Source organism: Phacochoerus africanus, chromosome 1 (genome assembly GCF_016906955.1).
Source record: "Phacochoerus africanus isolate WHEZ1 chromosome 1, ROS_Pafr_v1, whole genome shotgun sequence".
Lineage (NCBI taxonomy): Eukaryota > Metazoa > Chordata > Mammalia > Artiodactyla > Suidae > Phacochoerus > Phacochoerus africanus.
Window position 1 is genome coordinate 188,988,837 of NC_062544.1, and position 19,844 is coordinate 189,008,680.

General features: G+C 40.0%; 1 protein-coding gene across 1 annotated transcript; it reads left to right on the forward strand.

The window, feature by feature from the left end:
- The first annotated feature begins 641 nt into the window (after positions 1-641).
- On the forward strand, positions 642-19,521 carry SAMD7 (sterile alpha motif domain containing 7). The gene is made up of 7 exons (XM_047755187.1): positions 642-756; positions 2,272-2,396; positions 5,895-5,973; positions 7,355-7,983; positions 9,089-9,210; positions 15,632-15,742; positions 19,302-19,521. The coding sequence occupies exons 1-7, from the start codon at positions 671-673 to the stop codon at positions 19,494-19,496; spliced, it is 1,347 nt and encodes a 448-aa protein (XP_047611143.1). The 5' UTR covers positions 642-670; the 3' UTR covers positions 19,497-19,521.
- Positions 19,522-19,844: the final 323 nt, after the last annotated feature.

The following is a 19,844-nucleotide window of genomic DNA, read 5'->3' on the forward strand; positions in this document are numbered from 1 at the left end:
ATTAACAAGAAAACAAGGTAAAATTTTATCCCTTTTACAATGAGCCATTTTACTGATCCCTAGGTTCTAAAGATAAAGTTATGAATGCTGTGTTTATGTATGTTCAGATATAACTTTCTCACTTGTTCTAGTTAGATACAGTCTCATATAGTCAGCCTGTATCCACTTTAATTAGATATATTTTTAACCATTAAGAAGATTTTCCCCTTCTTTCTGCTTTAATCTTATCAATTAAATAGGAATATTTTTCCAAAGATTGAATGTATGGGAGCATACACGCATTTGTACCTCTGGAAATATACAAATTAAAATAAATTGTAATAAAAGAAGATGGTATATCTGGAATCTTGCAAAGATGGTTTAATTTTATTATTGCTTATAGTATGGCATAGTATTACCTGTAGACTCTCCAACAAATTCCAAAGGCACACTGAGTTCTACAATTGTGTGTGGATAATTACAATGGAGGAGTTTTTGTTTAACTGAAACCTGGGTATAGCCAGGCTTCCCAAGTATTGGGAAGATAACGAAAGGTGTTCATTATGTTCAAACAGAATTCAAACAATTCACAAAAAGTAGAGGTATTTGTTGACATTATCTGTTTGTTGTTTTGTTTTGTTTTGTTTCAGAACTCCATCAGTGGCAAGGGATATTGACGATAAATCCAGCGATGGCCATGAACCCTTTGTTGACCACATCAGGGCAGCAGAGGATCCCACTGATTCCCTCATCATTTGAACCTCCAAGTGCAGATAGGTATTTCCCTCCAATGTGATATTCCAATCAAAGGAGAAAATGGATATTGTTAAATTTGCGAATGCTGTTAAGGCCAGTGTCATTTTATCATCTAATATTATTTCAGGGAAATGTGGTACAGTAAATCTGCTGGCCACATCTTCAACAAACTTCCCATCACTACCTCTTTGAGGCCCTCTTGATGTCCTCACTCAGCAAAAACCTAAAGAGCACTTGCTGTACAACAGGCATCACATAGGTACAAATATTGTTGCAGTTAGCTAAGGCTCCTGTAGCACAATATCACAGACTGGGTGGTTTAATTTTATTTCTCATGGTTCTGGAGGCAGTCCTATATCAAGATGCTGGCAAATTTAGTTTCTACTGAGGCTTCTCTCCTTGGCTTGCAGATGGCCGCCTTTTTACTCTGTCCTCACATGCCTTTTTCTCTGTGTGCTGGCACTTCTGGGGTATCTTCCTCTTCTTATAAGGACACCAGTCCTATTGGGTTAGGGCTCCAGCTTTATGACTTCGTTTAACTTTAATTACCCCTTTAAAAGCTCTATCTCCAAATACAGTCACATGGGGTGGGGGTAGGACTTCTAACATATAGATTTTGGAAGGGGACACAATTCAGTCCATATTAACTGGGTACCCTGGATTTCCTGTAATAGAACAATTCTTTCTTTGCAACGAAAGTGAAATTATCAGTATTTTTGGTTACACACTCTGGCAGTTTCCTATCTTCGCTTCTTTTGATTATATATAGTCTATAAATTCTGACATTCTGAGGAGAAAGTAAAATTCACGATTCATTCTTGTTCACGGAGCATGAACAATGGATTTGGACTTCTAGAGACTACTGAAGTTTGTAGAAGTAAATTGTCTACCCAAGCAGTCAAACACTGATCCCAGAAGGCAAAACTCAACCCGGAGTATGTTCCCAAATGAGAAGGAAATATTGTAGTCAAGAATAGTATATTTGGAGTTCCCATTATGGCTCAGTGGAAAGGAATTTGACTAGTACCCATGAGGACACAGGTTCAATCCCTGGTCTCACTCAGTGGGTTAAGGATCTGGTGTTGCCATGAGCTGTGGTATAGGTTGAAGACATGGCTCTGATCTGGTGTTCCTGTGGCCATGGCATAGGCCAGTGGCTACAGCTCCAATTTGCCCCCTAGCCTGAGAACCTCCATATGCCATGGGCACAGCCCTTAAAAAAAAAAAAAGAAAAGAATAGTGTATTGATCATGGAAGATCAGACATTGATATTGATTTGATCAGATTTCTTTTTCCTTAACATCTCTAACTTTCCTTTCCTGCTATGTTGTCAACTGGGTCACTCCTTCCTTAGTAGAGCCCTTTCTCCTAATCTTTCTTATCATATTTCTGCTCAAACCAATAGAGATTTTAGGACCTTTGTACTTCATTTTGGGAAGAGATGATAGAATCCCATATGACAATAAGAAAGCTCATTGCCTATGCCAAGGAAATCTTGTACAATTCATTTTACCTGTTTTATATCTTTTTCCCTAGAGATTTACTGCCTCCCACTGTGGCTCCAACTGATCCAAGACAGTTTTGTGTTCCTTCTCAGTTTGGAACCTCTGCTCTATCAAATGCAACTATGCCGAACATGCTGTCCAATCATGTCTACTCAGGTATGAGCAATAGATGGCTCTCACCTGTGGGCCACCGTGAACTGGATTGTTGCACTAACCTTACCATCAAATTTGCTGCTTACTTTTGGAGGCAAAACTGTACGGTAATTATGCTTGTATTTTCTATGGTTGCTAGCTAGCTTTAAATGATGGTTCCACCACCATGTAACCAAGTGTAAGTTGCTTAGCTCCTCCAACCATCAATTTAACATGAAATTTGCAATTACTATCTGCCCTATTTTACATGCAAGGAACTTACAAGATCATGAGAGATGAGGTCTGACAGTTAAAGGCCCTGGGGTAGCTTATTTATGGTCTAATAGGTCATTGTGAGGACTTGTCTTTTATTCCAGGTAAGAGTGAAAGCTTCTGAGGAGTTTGAGCAAAGGAGTGGCATGGTCTGACTTGCATTTTACCAGGATTGCTCTGACTGCTACGCTGGGGACAAACTTGATAGGATTAAAGTTCTAGAATTAAACTGATGGGAGTTAATGGGCTATTAGAGGAGTCAAAAGATTATGATGGATTGGCCCTGGAAGGTAGCAGAGGAATAGTAAGAAGTGGTTAGATTCTGCAATTATTTTGAAGGTAGAAACAACCTGACTTTCTCAGCTTTTAGATATGAAATGTGAGAGGAGGAGAGGTGTTAAGGATGACATCAAAAATGTTGGCTGATCAATGGGAAAGATGGAGTTGCTATTCACTCAGTTAAGGAAGATTGTGAAAGGAAGAGTTCTTGGGGCAGGGAGAGAGATCATAGGCTTTGAGATGCCTAATAATCAATCAATGGGAGATGTCCATAAGGCTACTGAAGTTGAGAGAGGACTTCTGGAGACAGCCTGGAGCTATGATTTTGGAAGACATCAGGATACTGAGACTAGATGAGATCATCTATAGGGTGAGTTGAAAGGATGAGTTAGAAGTTAAAAGGATGATCCCTGGGACTTACCAACAGGGTCCAGAAGATATGGAGAAACAAGCAAGGGAGAAATAGAAGGAGCAGTCAGTGAGGTAGGAAGAAACCCAGGAGAGTACAGAGGCCTGGAAGCCAAGGGAAGAAAGTGTTTACAGAGAGACTGAGCAACTCTTCAAGTATGCCACTCACAAGTCAAGTAAGATGAGGGCCAAGAATCTACCATTAGATTGAGCTATGTGGAGGTCATTAGTGATCTGGTTAAGAGCAATTTCAGTAGAGTGGTGTCAGTGAAAACATGGGTATGGGACTTAGGAGAGAATAAGCGATGGGAGTTTCCTCACAATATTGAAGATCAAATCAATGCATTTTATCTCCCCTAAACTATATTTGCAAGTTTCTATTTGTCCCTGCTCCTCAATTCTAACAACTCTTAATAGATTGGAACAATGTGAGTGAAAAGCCTAAGACAAAAAGAAATATGATTGGTGCCAGGGCCAGGAAAGATACCAGCCTGTAGGATTTGAGCACCTTGTCTACCACAATGCACAGATCCACTTTGATGAGATTGAGCAAGGGCCAGATCTGAAACTAGACACATCCGCTGGAGACAAGCCCAACATCTGAACTTGGAAGGTGGCCCCACCTGGCAGTAAGAACCCATCAAATCTGTAGTGAAAAAATTACAAGCAGCACATAAGCAGACCAGAGAAATAGTTGCACTGCTGACTCAGAGAGAGCTTCTTAGTGATCAAGAATCCAGAAAGTGCCACTCTTTGGCTACAGACAGGCAGGTTGACAACCTGTCCCAGGAACAGAGGTCTGTCTCCCACTTTAAGGCTGCTGCAGAAGAGAGTAAGCAAGGGCAAGGTAGGGCCTCAGTCCTATGGAAACCGAGCCACTAAGTAAGTTAACAGAATAGGGATTAAGACAGGGATCTATTTCAAAAATTGGGATGTTAGATACAGGGTGGATTAGTACAACTGGACTACCACCAAGTTTGATGTCACCTATCTGGGAAAGAAAAAGAAACATGAAACAGATTTGATGAGTCCAGATTTAACACAGGGCCCTAAAATATAAGTAATGAGAACTGTGAGCTTTAGAGTCAGAAAGATTTTTTTTTCTTTTTAGGGCCACACTAGAAGCATATGGAGGTTACCAGGCTGGGGATCAAATCAGAGCTACAGTTGCCGGCCTACAGCATAGCCACAGCAACGCAGGATCCAAGCCATGTCTGCAGCCTACACCACAGCTCACGGTAAGGCCAGATCCTTAACCCACTGAGTGAGGCCAGGGAATCAAACCTGCAACCTCATAGTTCCTAATCAAATTCGTTTCCTCTGCACCACGACAGGAACTCCCAGAGTCAGAAGGATTTTTAGAGATCACATCATCTAACCTCTGAATTTTACAACTGAAGAAGAATCTCCTAAAAGTAGATGTAGTATCATTTATTTCAAGATAGGTTATTATTAATAGGAGTTTCACAAGCTCTGAAGCTTGGTACAAAGCAAATGTAAGAACAGGTCTAGCCTTCATGATACTAGCCTTCATATTGGGGAGAACAGATTTACACATGGAAAGTATCATTGAACAAAACTGTGTAATATAATTTTGTGTCTGTTATTGTGCTAGAGTGTGGTCTATACACCATGCTGATCCGAGAAGTGTTTGTATAAATAAATGCATAGAGAGTAAGGGCTTGCAACTTTTGCAGCAATTTGACAGGGTTATTTTATGTCTATTAATCTAATGTTTAAAAAATGCTTGTATTTGTTCTTGTCTTCATTTCCAAAATGTTACGTTATGTATTTTTTAAAAAGTATTGGTGCATACTGGGTTGGAAATTTTAAAGAAAAAATATAGTCCTTTACCATGGATGGTTTGAGAAGCACCATTAAAAATTATCAGGTGTTATCATGCATAGACACTAAGTACATTAGGAATCCAAAGAAAAAAATAAATATAAGCATGAAGTTACCAGGCAAGAATACAGCCTTGGATTTTAATGATGCTGTCATTATTCTGAGACATTTTGGACGGGTGACACAAAGAATGGAATTGCTGTTCAACTATATTGAAATTATTTTGGAAAAAGTATTTGCCACAGGTGTGCTAAAAAATCCACACAGAGAACTTCATATTTTATCCACTTAAATCATTGCATTTATTTCCAGGGACTTTAGTGCATCAAGGAGCACTTAGTTACCTTTTTTTTTTTTTTTAAGTTCAACTAGTTCTCTAATTCTTGTACCAAAAAAAAGTTAACAATTTTTTACTTCAAAAGCAAGAGATCAAGAGATCCACAGTTAATTTCATATTTTTCCTTTTGAAGAATGACAGGAAAACACTGCCAGTCATGAGACCCACACTTAAACAAAAAAAAATTTTCTGGTGTTATCATGCCATCTCCAAAGAGACTCTGAGATGCTGAATAGCCATGAACAGATACATTTCTGACATTGTGCTCAGTTGGTGGTTTCTTGCAGATACTGTTTTAAATCATTATATTTTCTTTTATTATTTTTAAGAAGCTATTGTTAATTTGTTTGTGGGGTGGGATGGTGGTTTTCTTGTTGAAGGTTGGGGCATTTTACCATCTGAATCCGTAAAGGCAATGGCTAGAAGGAATGAAATGATTCAAAGGCAGCATACTGCCAGGTAATGTAACAATGTTCTTTTAATTATTTTCTGTTCATTCATTTGTATGTTTATTCATTTGATTTACATTATGTAAATATACTTTTACATATACATTCATTCATTTATTATATTTGTGTATTGTTTTGTTATATTGTTATATTTGTGTGTATGTATTTACTGATTATATATCTGTATCTATACACACACACTCTGATTACTTTTAAAAAGTATTTCAGAATATTATAAAAAGAAACATGTACAAACATGTACACAGTTTGGTTAAGGATAAACGCAAGATTAGCAATAACACAGAGGGAGTTCCTATTGTGGTTCGGTGGGTTAAGGATGATATAGTCTCCGTGAGGTTGTGAGTTCTATCCCTGGCCTCGCTCAGTAGGTTAAGGATCTGGCCTGGCTGTGAGCTGCAGCATAGGTCACAGATATGGCTAGGATCTGGCATTACTGTGGCTGTGGCATAGGCCTGCAGCTGCTGCTCCTATTCAACCCCTAGCCTGGGAACTACCATATGCCACAGGTGCATCCATAAAAACATTTTTTAAAATAATAAAAAAGAAATTACACAATGAGGTGAAGTCTATACAGATCATAACAGTTTGTCAATGTCTCATAATTAAAATGCCTAGCTGTGATTCCTTTGAGATTCATATTGGCATTTCTGTCTTAAAATGACTTCAGTTCTTCCCAAAGATAGGAGCCCAGCTTGCCAGTCCCTCTTCAGATTATGCTATTAAAGCCCAGACAACCCATGTCAGCATAAAAATGGCCTTCAGCAGCCAGGAGAAAGAAACACACAGCACTCATGACTAGGGTATGGATGTGGGTGAGATAAGGCATCAGAGTCAACTTTTTTACCACTGAACACTAAGGGGTCCAATGATGACCAAGAAGCAGAGTAAAGTAAGCAAAAATACCAGCAAGTCCTGCCCCCTCCTACTCTCCCCCACCCCATTGCTGCCATTAATGTTAACAGCTGAGAGTTGCTGTGTTTCTTGAGTCTCACTAAAATTCTACTGCAGAAGTTTAAAAACTTCTTCCAAGAATTTTAGTTTCTTTGAGGATTAATCTCTGGCAAAAACTGCACTGTGCTTCATTAGTCCCATCTCTGCTAAAGTTGCCACGTCCATTAGAGATAATGTCCTGAAGATGGGCCTTGGACTTCCATCGTGAAATTCAGCCAAACCCTGCACCCTCTGATCTTACTCCAAACTCTCCTTCCCAGTAGCTTTCTGGGAGATTTGTGTTTATACCTAATAAACTTCAAATAAACAGCGTGAGGACTCATAAGAAAAGCAGAGGTGCTACCTTGTGAATTTGTGCTACCAAATTCTATTTCTAATGGTTTTCTTGGGTTGTATAAAATACATTGTTTTGTTTTTAGGATGGAAATGGAAATGCATGCCATTTACCAGCAAAGGCGAATAGAAAAAGTTAATTCCAAGGGAATAACAGGCTTAGGGATACCTTTCCTCTATGGCCCCACTGTCCCTGCTGGCCCAGCCACCTACCATGGCAGGAGTATGCTCCCTGCCAGTGACCTGCATTTTCCCAGAAGCACCCTGAGAAACCTTCAGGGAAGCCCTATGCTAGTGGCAACTGGTCGACACTTTCTAGAGAGCTGGGGGCATAAGTGTCGTCGTCTCAGGAGAGGCACAGGGAATCAGAAAGTTCTAGACAATGATACTGAGAGTTCCAAAAGTCAAGGAGAAGAAAAACCCCTAGGCCAAATTCATGCAATTCCCTGTGAGGAGAATGAGTATGCAAAAGACCCAGAAATGGACGCCCTTAACAATCAGAAGTTGGGTGAAACCAATGAAAGGCCATCTACAGCTCTTGCTGACACCTGTGGAGAGCTGGAGCACAGTCATAGAAAACCCTGGGGAGCTCAGGGATCTCCCCCAGAAGAAAAGGCCTGGAATGATGGGAAAGAGATGCCTTCAGAGCAGGTGTTTACAGTCTGCGGTGAAAAGAATGGGGTTTACCTCCCAGTTCCTCAACCACCTCTGCCAGGTAGGTGTCCAGGGTCCAGTGGCCATAGCCAGTCCCCATAGACCACAAGTTGTCGAGTCAATGAAGTTATTACAGAGTGAATTGTAACCATTATGTTTCTTTTTATCCTTCTTTTTCTTAATCCTATTTAGAATAACCGCTTCTTGAAAAACTTATTACATTAGTTCCAATCAGCCATAACAGGGAAATTCATCTCTGTTTATATATTGCTACATAGAGAATTTTCAGCAAAGGCTAGGAAGGTAAATATGAGGAAGGATAGGAAAACCCATCAGAATTTTAATTAAATTTTTATTTTAATTTTTAAATCTCTTCAACATAAAGTAGAGGGACTTCCTGCTTAGAAGTATGAATTCAATCTCTTCTATATTTAAGTGTCAAAAAAGAGACAATTAGGGAGTTCCCTGGTGGCATAGCAGTTAAGGATCCAGCATTGTCACTGCTGTGGCTTGGGTTTAATCCTTGGCCCAGAAATTTTCACAGCCAAAAAAAAAGTAGACAATTTAGCAGAAGCACTTTCAGTGCTCATTATTGTTACGATACCTTCTAACCTAAAAGTCTTACCTTATTACCTGCTCCCAAAACACAGCGAATAGTTTTCTAGAACTTTTTTAGATAAAAATATTTTTAAATACAAGGATTTGGGGATATGTATAATCTAGCCACCATACTGATTGCTTCCCCAACAAGGTTTTAATTTGCCATTTTGATGAAGATGCAGCTAAATTCTTTCATGGCCTAGAGAGCAGGATAAATCGCATAACATCATAGAACATGGTAGTGTTTATTTGGAGAATGAAACCCATTGGGTATTTCTGTTGGAATCTGAGAGAAGCTGGAGCAATTCTGGAGTTTTGTTTTTATTTATAATGCTGTCATTAAAGATCCTTTAGAGGAAGAAAAGAAAGGCAGCTAAGCTTTTTTAGAAATCATCTCTCAGTAATTCAGTATCTTTTATGGGAGGGACTTATAGGTCTATGGAAAGGGCTGCTCTGTAGTACAAGAATGTAAGGAAATTGATGTAACTGTACCTACAATTGTGCTCTTAGTGTCCCCCTTTCCCTGAAAATTTTATGCCACAAAATAATTTCCTTTCCATTTAAAGGAACACATGTGCTACTTACAATCAAGGAAAATCTATCTTTGGATGAAAATATTCAGAAATGGACCGTAACTGATGTGTACAACTTCGTTAGCAGCCTTCCAGGTTGTTCAGAATATGCTCAGGTGACTTAACTACTTAAGTATTTTCTTAAAAGTAAAACCCTTTGAAATGTATTTCCTTCATCATGAGTTCTGTCAAACTTGATTTTGACCCCAGAAAAGATTCCTAATAATCTCTCTTTTTATGTCATTTGCTCCCCTGGAACAGAAGCCTCTGATTGGTGGAGCTTGTGTCATGTGTGCACACTCTAGCTACAGGACAGGCTGGGAAAGCCAGGGTCTGGCTTTAGTTTCTGTCCCATCAAGATTGCTGAGATGTGGGAATTCTCCCCAAATTAGGAGGCTCAGAAGCCAGACATCCAAGAGGAATGAGAGATGTTTACCGTATTCCCTCCTTGTCCATTTAACAAATATTTTGAGGCATGCACTTCCATACCAGAAGTTTTAGGCTATTCATCATACATAACAGAAATATATACTTTATTCTAAAGAGGACAAGAAGGATGTATCTCTAAAAAGTATTTTAAATTCCATTTTTATGCTGGGGCAATATATAAAAATGCCTGCACACATAATTCAATCCGGTAGATAAATACTATTTTTAATTATAATGAACTGTCGGGAAAGTCAGAAAGTATCACTAGTCTCACTTATACAGGAAAATTGGAGATTAAAATGGTGGGTTGGCAAGTTTTTGAAGTTTAGGTCAATGCTACATTTTCATGCACATGGTTTACTTTTTCAATTGATTTAATAACAGTTCTAAGCAACAATGTGCCTACTAAATCTGATATTATATTTGGTTTATGTATTAAAGGAAAAGAAAGCAAGAAAATGACATTATGATTTAACTACTTAATAATTAATGGATGTTAGAGATAATTTTTTCAGATTTCCTGTTATAATATTTTCCTCCAGTATAATGCTATTAATTTAAAAAATTTTTCTTCCTCCCTCCTTCCCTCCCTCCCTCTCCCTCTCCACCCCCAACTCCCTCTCTTTCTTCCTTTCTTTTTCTCTCTCTCTTTCTATCTTTCTTCTTTTTATGGAACCAATGGAAAAGTCATATAGAATTGTTATTAAGAGTATGGCTTACAAAACAAGAAAGCACAGGTTCATATCCTGCCTTTTTCACTTTCTGGATATTTTAACGAGGATAAATTGCCTTTCTTCTCAGTGTTTCAGTTTTTTCACCTGTAAAATGGGGATAATAGTAAAATACATTCTCAATGGGTTTTTGTAAGCAGTGGTGAATGTATGGCACCTCATAAGTAGTCAATAAATCTAATTTTCATTACATCAGAGGCTTCTAGAGAAAGCAGAACCTTGGGTTACTTTTGAGGCAATTTGTATTCTTTAAATCACCTACTTTGTCTTTTTGCATACCTGGTAAAAAAAAAAAAGGTTTTTGTCCTATTTTTTCCTATTAAATGACTACATTTATGTTATTATTAGTTATTATGTTATTATTAGTCATTAGCCTTGAGTAAGTCACCTTTTAAATTTATCTATGCCACTTATCAAGTGCCACATCAACCACTAGTATAATGAAATTACCAAATTCTGATAGTCAGAAACAAGCAACTCCATGTATAACGAACATTTGATTGCAGGCTTCTGATGGAGTGAATGTTTGAACTCACTATTCTTGGTCAGTAGTTCAGAGCCATAAAAATGCAGTTTATAATAACCACTCTTGTCATAGATAATGTTATATGCATTTCATACTTTATAATCCCAAATGTCCCCTTGTAGGTACAAAGAGGTCACATAAATATGAAGCCGCCAAACTTGGCTGACTCATTATCTCTTACCAACAGGATGTTAATGCTTCCTTCCCCACCCTAAGAAGTGGTACAGTTATTTCTAGATGTTTCTCAAGTGTGTTTAGGATCAAGTCCTGCTCTTGTTTACTCACTAAAGTCAGTTCCCCTGGGACTACTCAGGGCCATACCCACTGTCCCCTTTTCTGTCCTTGTCTTTATTACCTCTGCCTTAGGTGAAGCAATCTCCAACCACCCACTTTCTGCAGGTAGAAAAAGAAATTCAGGAAAAAATAACCACAGCTAAAACCCAAAGTTCCTTGCAAACGAGATCTTTTTAGCAGATGTGGAGAGAGGGTGGGTCATTCAGCTGTTTGGGGATATTGAGGATACCCTGTAGCACATTTTGTTTGTTCAAAGTCAATGTCTGGTTCAAATAAGTTGGCAGACAAAGTATTCTCTCTAAAAATAACTGAAGTCACTAAAACGGTGTGCATATTTACATCATGCACTTGGCCCCAACTGCTCTCATGAGAATGAAGTGAGGGACATCTTCTGAGCCACAGAGGCATGTTCTGCATCTTTGCCTCGGGCCCAGGGTTTATCCACTAAGGCTAAAAGTTAGACCCTCATGGGAGTTCCCTTCATGGCTCAGAGGTGATAAACCTGACTGGGATCCATGAGGATGCAGATTCCATCCCTGGCCTTGCTCAGTGGGTTAAAGATCTGACGTTGCCGTGAACTGTGGTGTAGGTCACAGACATGGCTTGTATCTCGTGTGGCTGTGGCTGTGGCAGGCAGCTACAGCTTTGATTCCACCCCTAGCCTGGGAACCTCCATATGCCCCGGGTGTGGCCCTAAAATAGCAAAAACAAATAAACAAAAAAAGTTAGGCCCTCATGCATTTCAGGCCCTGGCTGCCAACCTACTTCTGTGAGAAAAATTATCCCTGTTATTTCTCCTTTGTTTGCTCTCATGGTCCCTTCCTTCACTGCTCACCAGAATCCCTACCAAAGAAAGAGAAATGAGGTAACATTTCCACCATAAATACAGTTAACTATTTTCATCAGTACTCCTTTTTCTGATTGGCAATGGGATTAAGTATGGAAAATTGTGGACCAGAATCATGAACTATACATTGCTTTCCAAGTTCTCTAACCAGCAAGCTCTGTGCTTCTTGGGCAACTTAGCCTTTTCTACTTTGGTTCTCTCATTTATAATGGATCATAATAATAGTGCCTAGTCTTTATTGGGAACAGATTATATGCCAGACACTGTACTAAGGACATCATTTAGATTATCTTAAATTTATTTATTTATTTATTTATGGCCACACCAGAGGTATATGGAGGTTCCCAGGCTAGGGGTGAAATCAGAGTTGTAGCCACTGGCCTACACCACAACCACAGCAATGCCAGATCTGAGTCGCGTCTGTGACCTACATATACCACAGCTCATGGCAATGCCGTATCCTTAACCCACTGAGCAAAGCAAGAGATTGAAACTGGGTACTCATGGATACTAGATGTTTCCACTGAGCCATGATGGGAATTCTCTAGATTATCTCAAATTTAATATACACCGTATTTCCACAAAGATATTAATTCTATTTTGCAGCGGAGCAAAACTGAGCTTTAAGGTGGCTAAAAAAATGTGTACATGACTACAACTCTAGCTCTTTTCCTTACAATTATATTGCAGATATTGGGCCATGTGATTTTCAGCCAAGAGGACCTGGGCTTTAGGGGTTCTCAGAGGTGGTAAAGGGGATGCTTAAGTTATTCACAATATTTCAAAACAACCTAAGAAATATCATACATTTCCCCAAAATAAGGCTACACAGATTAACCCAAACTGTCAATTTTTTTGCTTTGGCCCAAATTAAGTTATTCACATTACCCGTTCTACAATGTTCTTGGTTAAAACAGGAGAAGAAATAGTTACTTAATAAATGTAGTTTGTAAATAACTAAAGTCTGTTGGAACACAAAGTTCCTGGTGCAGAAACTTCCCAAGAATACTCTAGTTTTTTCCTGGTCCCAAGGCACCAAACACATAGTGGAAACAGGGCAAATGTGCTTCCTCTTCTCTTTGCCCAGAATAAAGTCACCAGTAAGCAATGCCACATCAGTGTGGCTGTGCTGTAAGAGGCAGGTACAGGGCATGGTAGGAACACATAGGAGGGCTTCACGGCTTCCCAGAAGAAGAGGCATCAAAAGTGAGAACTGATTGTGAGGAGTTTACCAGCTGAGGAAGAATGGAAGGTGGGAGGAAGGCAAAGGACTAATTTCAAGATGAGGGCCAGAAGCCAGAGAGAATTCAACATGGTTGGAATTTAAGAACAATTCTTAGGGTCCAGCATGCCAAGGCTAAGTTGGGAGAGTGAGGATGGCAAGTCAGGGGACTGAAGAGGGAGAGAGGGCCAGATCATTGGCCTTGAAGACCCAGTGAAGGATGGTGACTTTATCCCAGGGACAGTCTAGGTTTTAAGGAGGAGTGGCATGCTTAGCTTTATATTTCAGAAAGGCCACTCAAGTTACTCTTATGAAAATAGTTTAAAGGCGGCAAGGCTAGTGGGGAAGCCTCCTCAGATGAGCAGTAATGAAATTCGATGCAGGGTAGGAGCAATGGGGTGGACAGATAAGAATTCTATCTAAGAGGCAGAATTGGCACAATTCAGCTTCTGAGTTAAAGATACATATTGGAGAGCCTTCAGTATATAGAGACATTCACTGAATTCAAGAGAGAGACTAGATGGATCAGGAAGACCAAAGGGGACCTGGGTCAGAAGCCAAAGGGACTCTAACACATAAGAATGGATAAAGAAACAGTAGCTATGAAGGTGACTGTGAAAGAGAGGGCACAGTGTACCCAGGAGGGAGCAGAAGAGCATTTTTCTTGAAGGATAGTCAATGATGTCAGATGCAGCCAGGAGCATAAGAAACATGAGGACTGAAAAATATCCATGTGTTTGGGAATAAGAGTCCCCAGGGACCCAGAGGAGACTGGTAAGGGTGGAAGTCAGACTCCTTGAGACTGAGGAATGACTGAGAAGTAAGAATATGGAAACAGGGAGTATCAAAACTCTTGAGAATTTGGGCTGTCATGACTCAGTGGTTAACAAATCTGACTAGGAACCATGAGTTTTCGAGTTCAATCCCTGGCCTCACTCAGTGGGTTAAGGATCCAGCATTCCCATGAGCAGTGTTATAGGCTACAGATGTGGCTCCGATCCCAGGTTGCTGTGGCTATGGCGTAGGCCAGTGGCTACAGCTCTGATTCTACCCCAGCCTTAGAACCTCCATATGCCACGGGTCAGCCCTAGAAAAGACAAAAAAAAAAAAAAAAAAGAAGAAAGAAATTGGGCTGAGACAGGGATAAGAGACCTGAGGTAGAATCTAGAGATGGAGTAAGGAAGTGTTTGTGTGTTTTCATTATCATTGCTTATTTAATGATGGTGGAGCCTTGCTTAAGTGCAAGAGCCTGATGAAGAGGAGAGATTGGAGATGAGAGAGGGGATTATCTGTTGAATGGAGCCAAAGGGGTTGGGGGGAAGGGTAAGACACACAGCCTATGTGGAGAGAGTGTCTTTAAACAGTGGGGGACTACCCTTGCACTCTATCAGGAGAGAGGAAGAAAATATAAGCTTTTAGGTTGGGCAGAATTACAGCAAGTTCTTATCTGCTTTTTTTTTTTTTTTTCTAATTAGGGAGTTATATGATCTGCAGAAAATGAGGGAGGATTCTATGGCGCCTAAAGTTTGAGGAGTGTGAATAAAGCTTGAAATAGAAAGAAAAGAAAGCTCATCATATACACAGGTTTGCCAGGCAGGTTGAAGTTGAAGCTCATGATGTTCTAGTACCACCAATTGGCTCAGTTTTTTCCATCCACTTCCTTCTCTGCCTGGAACCTTTGTCCACCGGCAGCCTTCCTAGTTTCTGGAAGAATGGAAGGCATGGTGACATCCACCACACAGTGAGAACAAATAGGACCTGTGCAGAGGTCCAGCATGACCACACTCATTTGCATTTTCCTCTGCTCCCTTCACCACTCATCTAAGGCAGTGGACAGGGGCACTGCATCTGTAAATGTGAGAGTTTGAAATTTGACTGCAGCCGTTTTTACCCCCATCCCTTTACTCATACTATTTGTCTGTTCATTGATTTGTCCAGCAACGATTACTGCACATCTTCTATCATGCGTCAGGCACTGAATTACAAGTACATAGGTAGGAGTTCCCACTGTGGCTCAGCAGAAATGAATCTGACTAGCACCCATGAAGATGCAGGTTTGATCCCTGGCCTCACTCAGTAGGTTAAGGATCTGGCATTGCCTTCAGCTGTGGTGTAGTTCAGCAGCTACGGCTCTAATTCGAGCCCTAGATTGGGAAGCTCCATTATGCCGTAGGTCTGGCCCTAAAAAGACAAAAAACAAACAAATAAACAAGTACATTGGTGAGTAAGACATGGGTCTGCCCTCAAATAATAACCATTCCAGGTTGGAATTGTGTTCTATATAGAGAATTGCAATGTACTCCAAGTGTTGTTAAAGAGCACAAACAATGCGCCGTTGGAGTGCAAAAAAAGACAGTGCCTGAAAATAAGAAATGTTATGAATTTGGGGGTCATCCTGAAGCAGTCTTAATATTTCCTCCAAAGCTAAAAAAATCTACATTTAAGACAAGAATTTTTTTGAAAAAAGTCTTCTTTTGTGTTTAATAAGGTATTTAAAGATCACGCGATTGATGGAGAAACCTTGCCATTACTCACAGAGGAGCATCTTCGAAGCACTATGGGATTAAAGTTAGGGCCGGCACTAAAGATCCAGTCACAGGTAGGGTGATTTTTTTGTAACTAAGTATGTATTTTTTTGCCTGTATTTTTTTTAAATTAAAGTAAAACTGGTTACAGTGTTGTGCCAATTTCTGCTGTACAGTATATATATATATATATATATATATATATATATATATATTCATTCTTTTTCTCATACTATCTTCTATCATGTTCTATCCCAAGAGACTGGATATGCATTAATAGTATGAAGCATAAGAGAAATACATCACTTTTATCTTGTTGTAATATTAACAATACCTATTTAAAGTCTTCATTAAGCTTTTTCTGTCTGTGGATGGGGACTTGACAGAAGTGAGGGAACCTAAAAATACTGAACAGAGCACAGTTGGGAAGGCACAAAGCAGGGGTGTGCTGGTCAACATTTATCAACCTGCTCTCTTTAAAAATAAACTCTGATTCCTAGCATTTGTCAACGTCTATAAATACTCCCAACATGGCTGACCAACCCCAAATGCAATGTCACTGAATAAAGAGTTGGGAAGAGATGCACAGCAGCCCCCCCTTTTAGAGCATTTCGCAATGTGGATACTGAGAATGTGAACAACCTCAAGAGCAGAGATAAAAATAAGTAATTCCAGGAAAAGAATTAGGTAAAGACGATTAAGTGATAAGTTTGGGACACTTATTTGGTTTTTAATATATCTAATTGTAAATTTATATAATATAATCTTAAATGATGCCGTTTTAAACAATTAGCTCACAAATTTCCTAAAACTTTAACAATGGGCTCTCAAGCTGAAACAAGCCAGCTCCAGTGTCACTTCTCACCACCTCCGCTGCTTCATTCTGGTCTAAGGCGCCATCATCTCTCCCTGGATTCCTGCATCAGCCTTCCATCTCTTCTCTCTGTTCTGCCCTTGCCCACCCAGAGCCTATTCACACAGTAGTAAAAAATGATCCTTCTAATACATGAGACACATCCTGTCACCCTTCTGCTTAAAAACCTGCAATAGCTCTCCCCATTTTTGTCCAAGTCCTGTATTATTTATGTTCTTTCCCACTCACCACCACTCTTGCCTTCCTGACCTCATCTTCTACATCTTTCCCCCTCAGTGACTGCTTTTGTCCATTTGCCTCTGGATGCTGTTTGAACATCTAGGCATGCTCCATCTTAGTGCCATCCCCTCTGCCTGCAGTGCTCTTCCCCCGACGTCCTCATGTTTTGCTCCCTCATCTTCTTCAACTTTGCTGCACTATACCATCTCAATGAGCTTTGCTTGGTTCACCCTATTTAAAATTGCATGAGGCCCAGCCCCCCTTTCATACTACTGCTGTCCCGTTTTCCGCTCTTCTCCTTTTCCCCATAGCACCTGTCACCTTCAACCATACAATATAATCTACTTATTCTATTTATCTTGTTGGCTTTCCTCTCCCCCTACTAGAATGTAAGCTCCATGAGGTCAGAGATCTTTATCTGTTTTATTGACCGACGTAAACTTAGAACATGAAAGACCCATAACAGGTCAATAATTATTTGTTGAAAGAATGAGTTTCCTAAATGTGAAACCAAAAAGCATTAATTAATTCCTCCCAGAATTTACACAGTACTCTACCTATTTACATGTTTAGACCAGGAACTGAGTTTCCAGAATGTCCTTCAAAAACCATTTTTATTTGCCTAAACTTTTTAGGGTAAAAAAATTCTTATTTCTAATGGAAGTACTTCAGTGTTTCCATTGGTATTCTTTTTTTCAACTTCATGTTTTGGAATAACTTTAGATACAGAAAATTTGCAAAGATAGTAAGTACAGAGAGTTCACCCAGCTTTTCCTTATGTTAACATCTTACTACTACATGGCACATTTGTCAAAACTAAGAAATTAACGTTGGTACAGTATGATATTCACTTTTTTTTTGTCTTTTGTCTTTTTAGGGCTCCACCCATGACATATGGAGGTTCCCAGGCTAAGGGTCTAATCGGAGCTTTGCCGCCATCCTATGCCACAGCCACAACAACATCAGATCTGGGCCTCATCTTCGACCTACACCACTGCTCACGGCAGCACAGGATCCTTAATCCACTGAGAGAGGCCAGGGTTCAAAGCCGCAACCTCATGGTTCCTAGTCGGATTCGTTTCCACTGTGCCAAGATGGAACTCCTGATTTTCACTTTTAAATGACTTATTTTTATTTATTGAGGATACTGTATCTCTTGGAATACTTACAATAACGCTGCATGGTTTTTTCTCAAATCAAATTTTCTTTGGGTTTGATTTATCATGTTCGTTGTGTTTTTTGTTTGGTTTTGGGTTTTTGGGTTTTGTGTTTTGTTTTGGAGGGTTTTTTGTCTTTACAATGTGACCAACCCCAAGTCATTCTTTTCTGAGGGAAGGGGTTCATATCCACAGCATGTGGAAGTTCCCAGGCTAGGGGCCTAATCAGAGCTAGATCTGTGACCTCCATCACAGCTCACAGCAACACTGGATCTGAGGTCTGAGCTGGGACAATGTGGACAACACAGAAATCTCCTGGGGCCCCTCAGGGTCAGGTTTGTGTAAGAGCCCAATGGTTGATATGGGGCACCAAATCCCAGAGCAGCCCAATTACATCTCAACACTAAGCCCCCTGAAGGCCATCTGTGTGCTGATACTCTAAGCCATTCCAGCCTCAGCCGGAGAAGGACAGGCTGAGGTGAGAATCGAGTAGGGTGTCCATGAGAATTCTTATCGGGCCTTTGGAAAAGGGAGTGCTGGTGTCAACTCAGAGCAAAGTAACCATATGTGTAGATGAACCACAGAAGAACCAAGAACAGGAATTGGTAAGTTACTACTACCTTGATATCCAGCTTTGCATCATAAACTCCATGAGTCTGAAAGAAAAAGCCCACCACATCCTAGAATTATGTCCCCCACAGCTGTGCAGATGCCCCATGCCTGAAATCACCTTGGCATCCCTGCCACCTGTGGCAAAGCAGAGTATGTTGGGTTATTGAAAGAACTCATAGATTATTTCTATTTTTTATTCTTTCTTTATTTATTTATTTATTTTGCTTTTTAGGGCCATACCTGTGGCATATGGAGGTTCCTAGGCTAGAGGTCAAATCAGAGCTACAGCTGTCGGCCTACACCATAGCTGCAGCAACACCAGATCCTTAACCCACTGAGAGGCCAGGGATCGAACCCACAAGCTCATGGTTCCTAGTGGGATTCGTTTCCACTGCACTGCAACAAGAACTCCTATATTTATTTTTTAAATAAATGTATTGGAGCATTGTTGACTTAGAAAGTTGTATTAGTCTCAGGTGTACAGCAAAGTAAATCAGTTAGACATCTACATATATACATTCCTTTTCAGATTATTTTCCCATATAGGTTATTACACAGTATGCAGTAGATCTCCCTGTGCTATACAGTAGGTTCTTGTTTCCTATCTATTTTATATACAGTAGTGTGTATGTGCAGATCTCAACCCCCTAATTTATCCCTTCTGCCCCACATTTCCACTCTGGTAACTATAAATTTGGTTTCAAAATCTTTGAGTCTGTTTCTGTTTTAGAACTCATGGACTTATTTGCTGTAATTATTTTGTCTTCAAAGGTATCTCAGCATATGGAAAGTATGTTCTACAAGAAAAATCTTTCACTTCCTACGCACACAAAACAAGCATTCAATCAACCAACAGATACAAACCCTCTTTTGGATTTTAATACCTGGGGTGATACATCAAATACTCCCTGTTCCCAGGATATGATCCTTCCCAAAGGAACTGAGCGAGATAGCATGAGAAATTAAAACCCTCAAGGAACAAGAACTGAGGAGCAAAATCCTCAGTTTTCCAAAAAGTCTAGGATGTTCTGAAGGGTGTGCAAGGGTTTCCCAGAACCAGATAGAGGTTGAGAGGGGGAAAACGCCAGCCCTTCTGAGCTGTCCAGGAAGAGGCTTTGCCCAGGCTTCCTGAAGTGACCTCAGCACTAAGTGGCTGGAGGCGTATCCTTGGAAGCAAATGCTAAATGAAGGAGAGAATTTGCAAACATCAAGAAAGCTACAGTTGGGTGTTTCCATGAAGAAATCTGGGCAAAAGCCAAAAGAACCACACTGAAAAAAAAAAAAAAAAAAAAGAGTTCCTTTCCCCTCTTCACT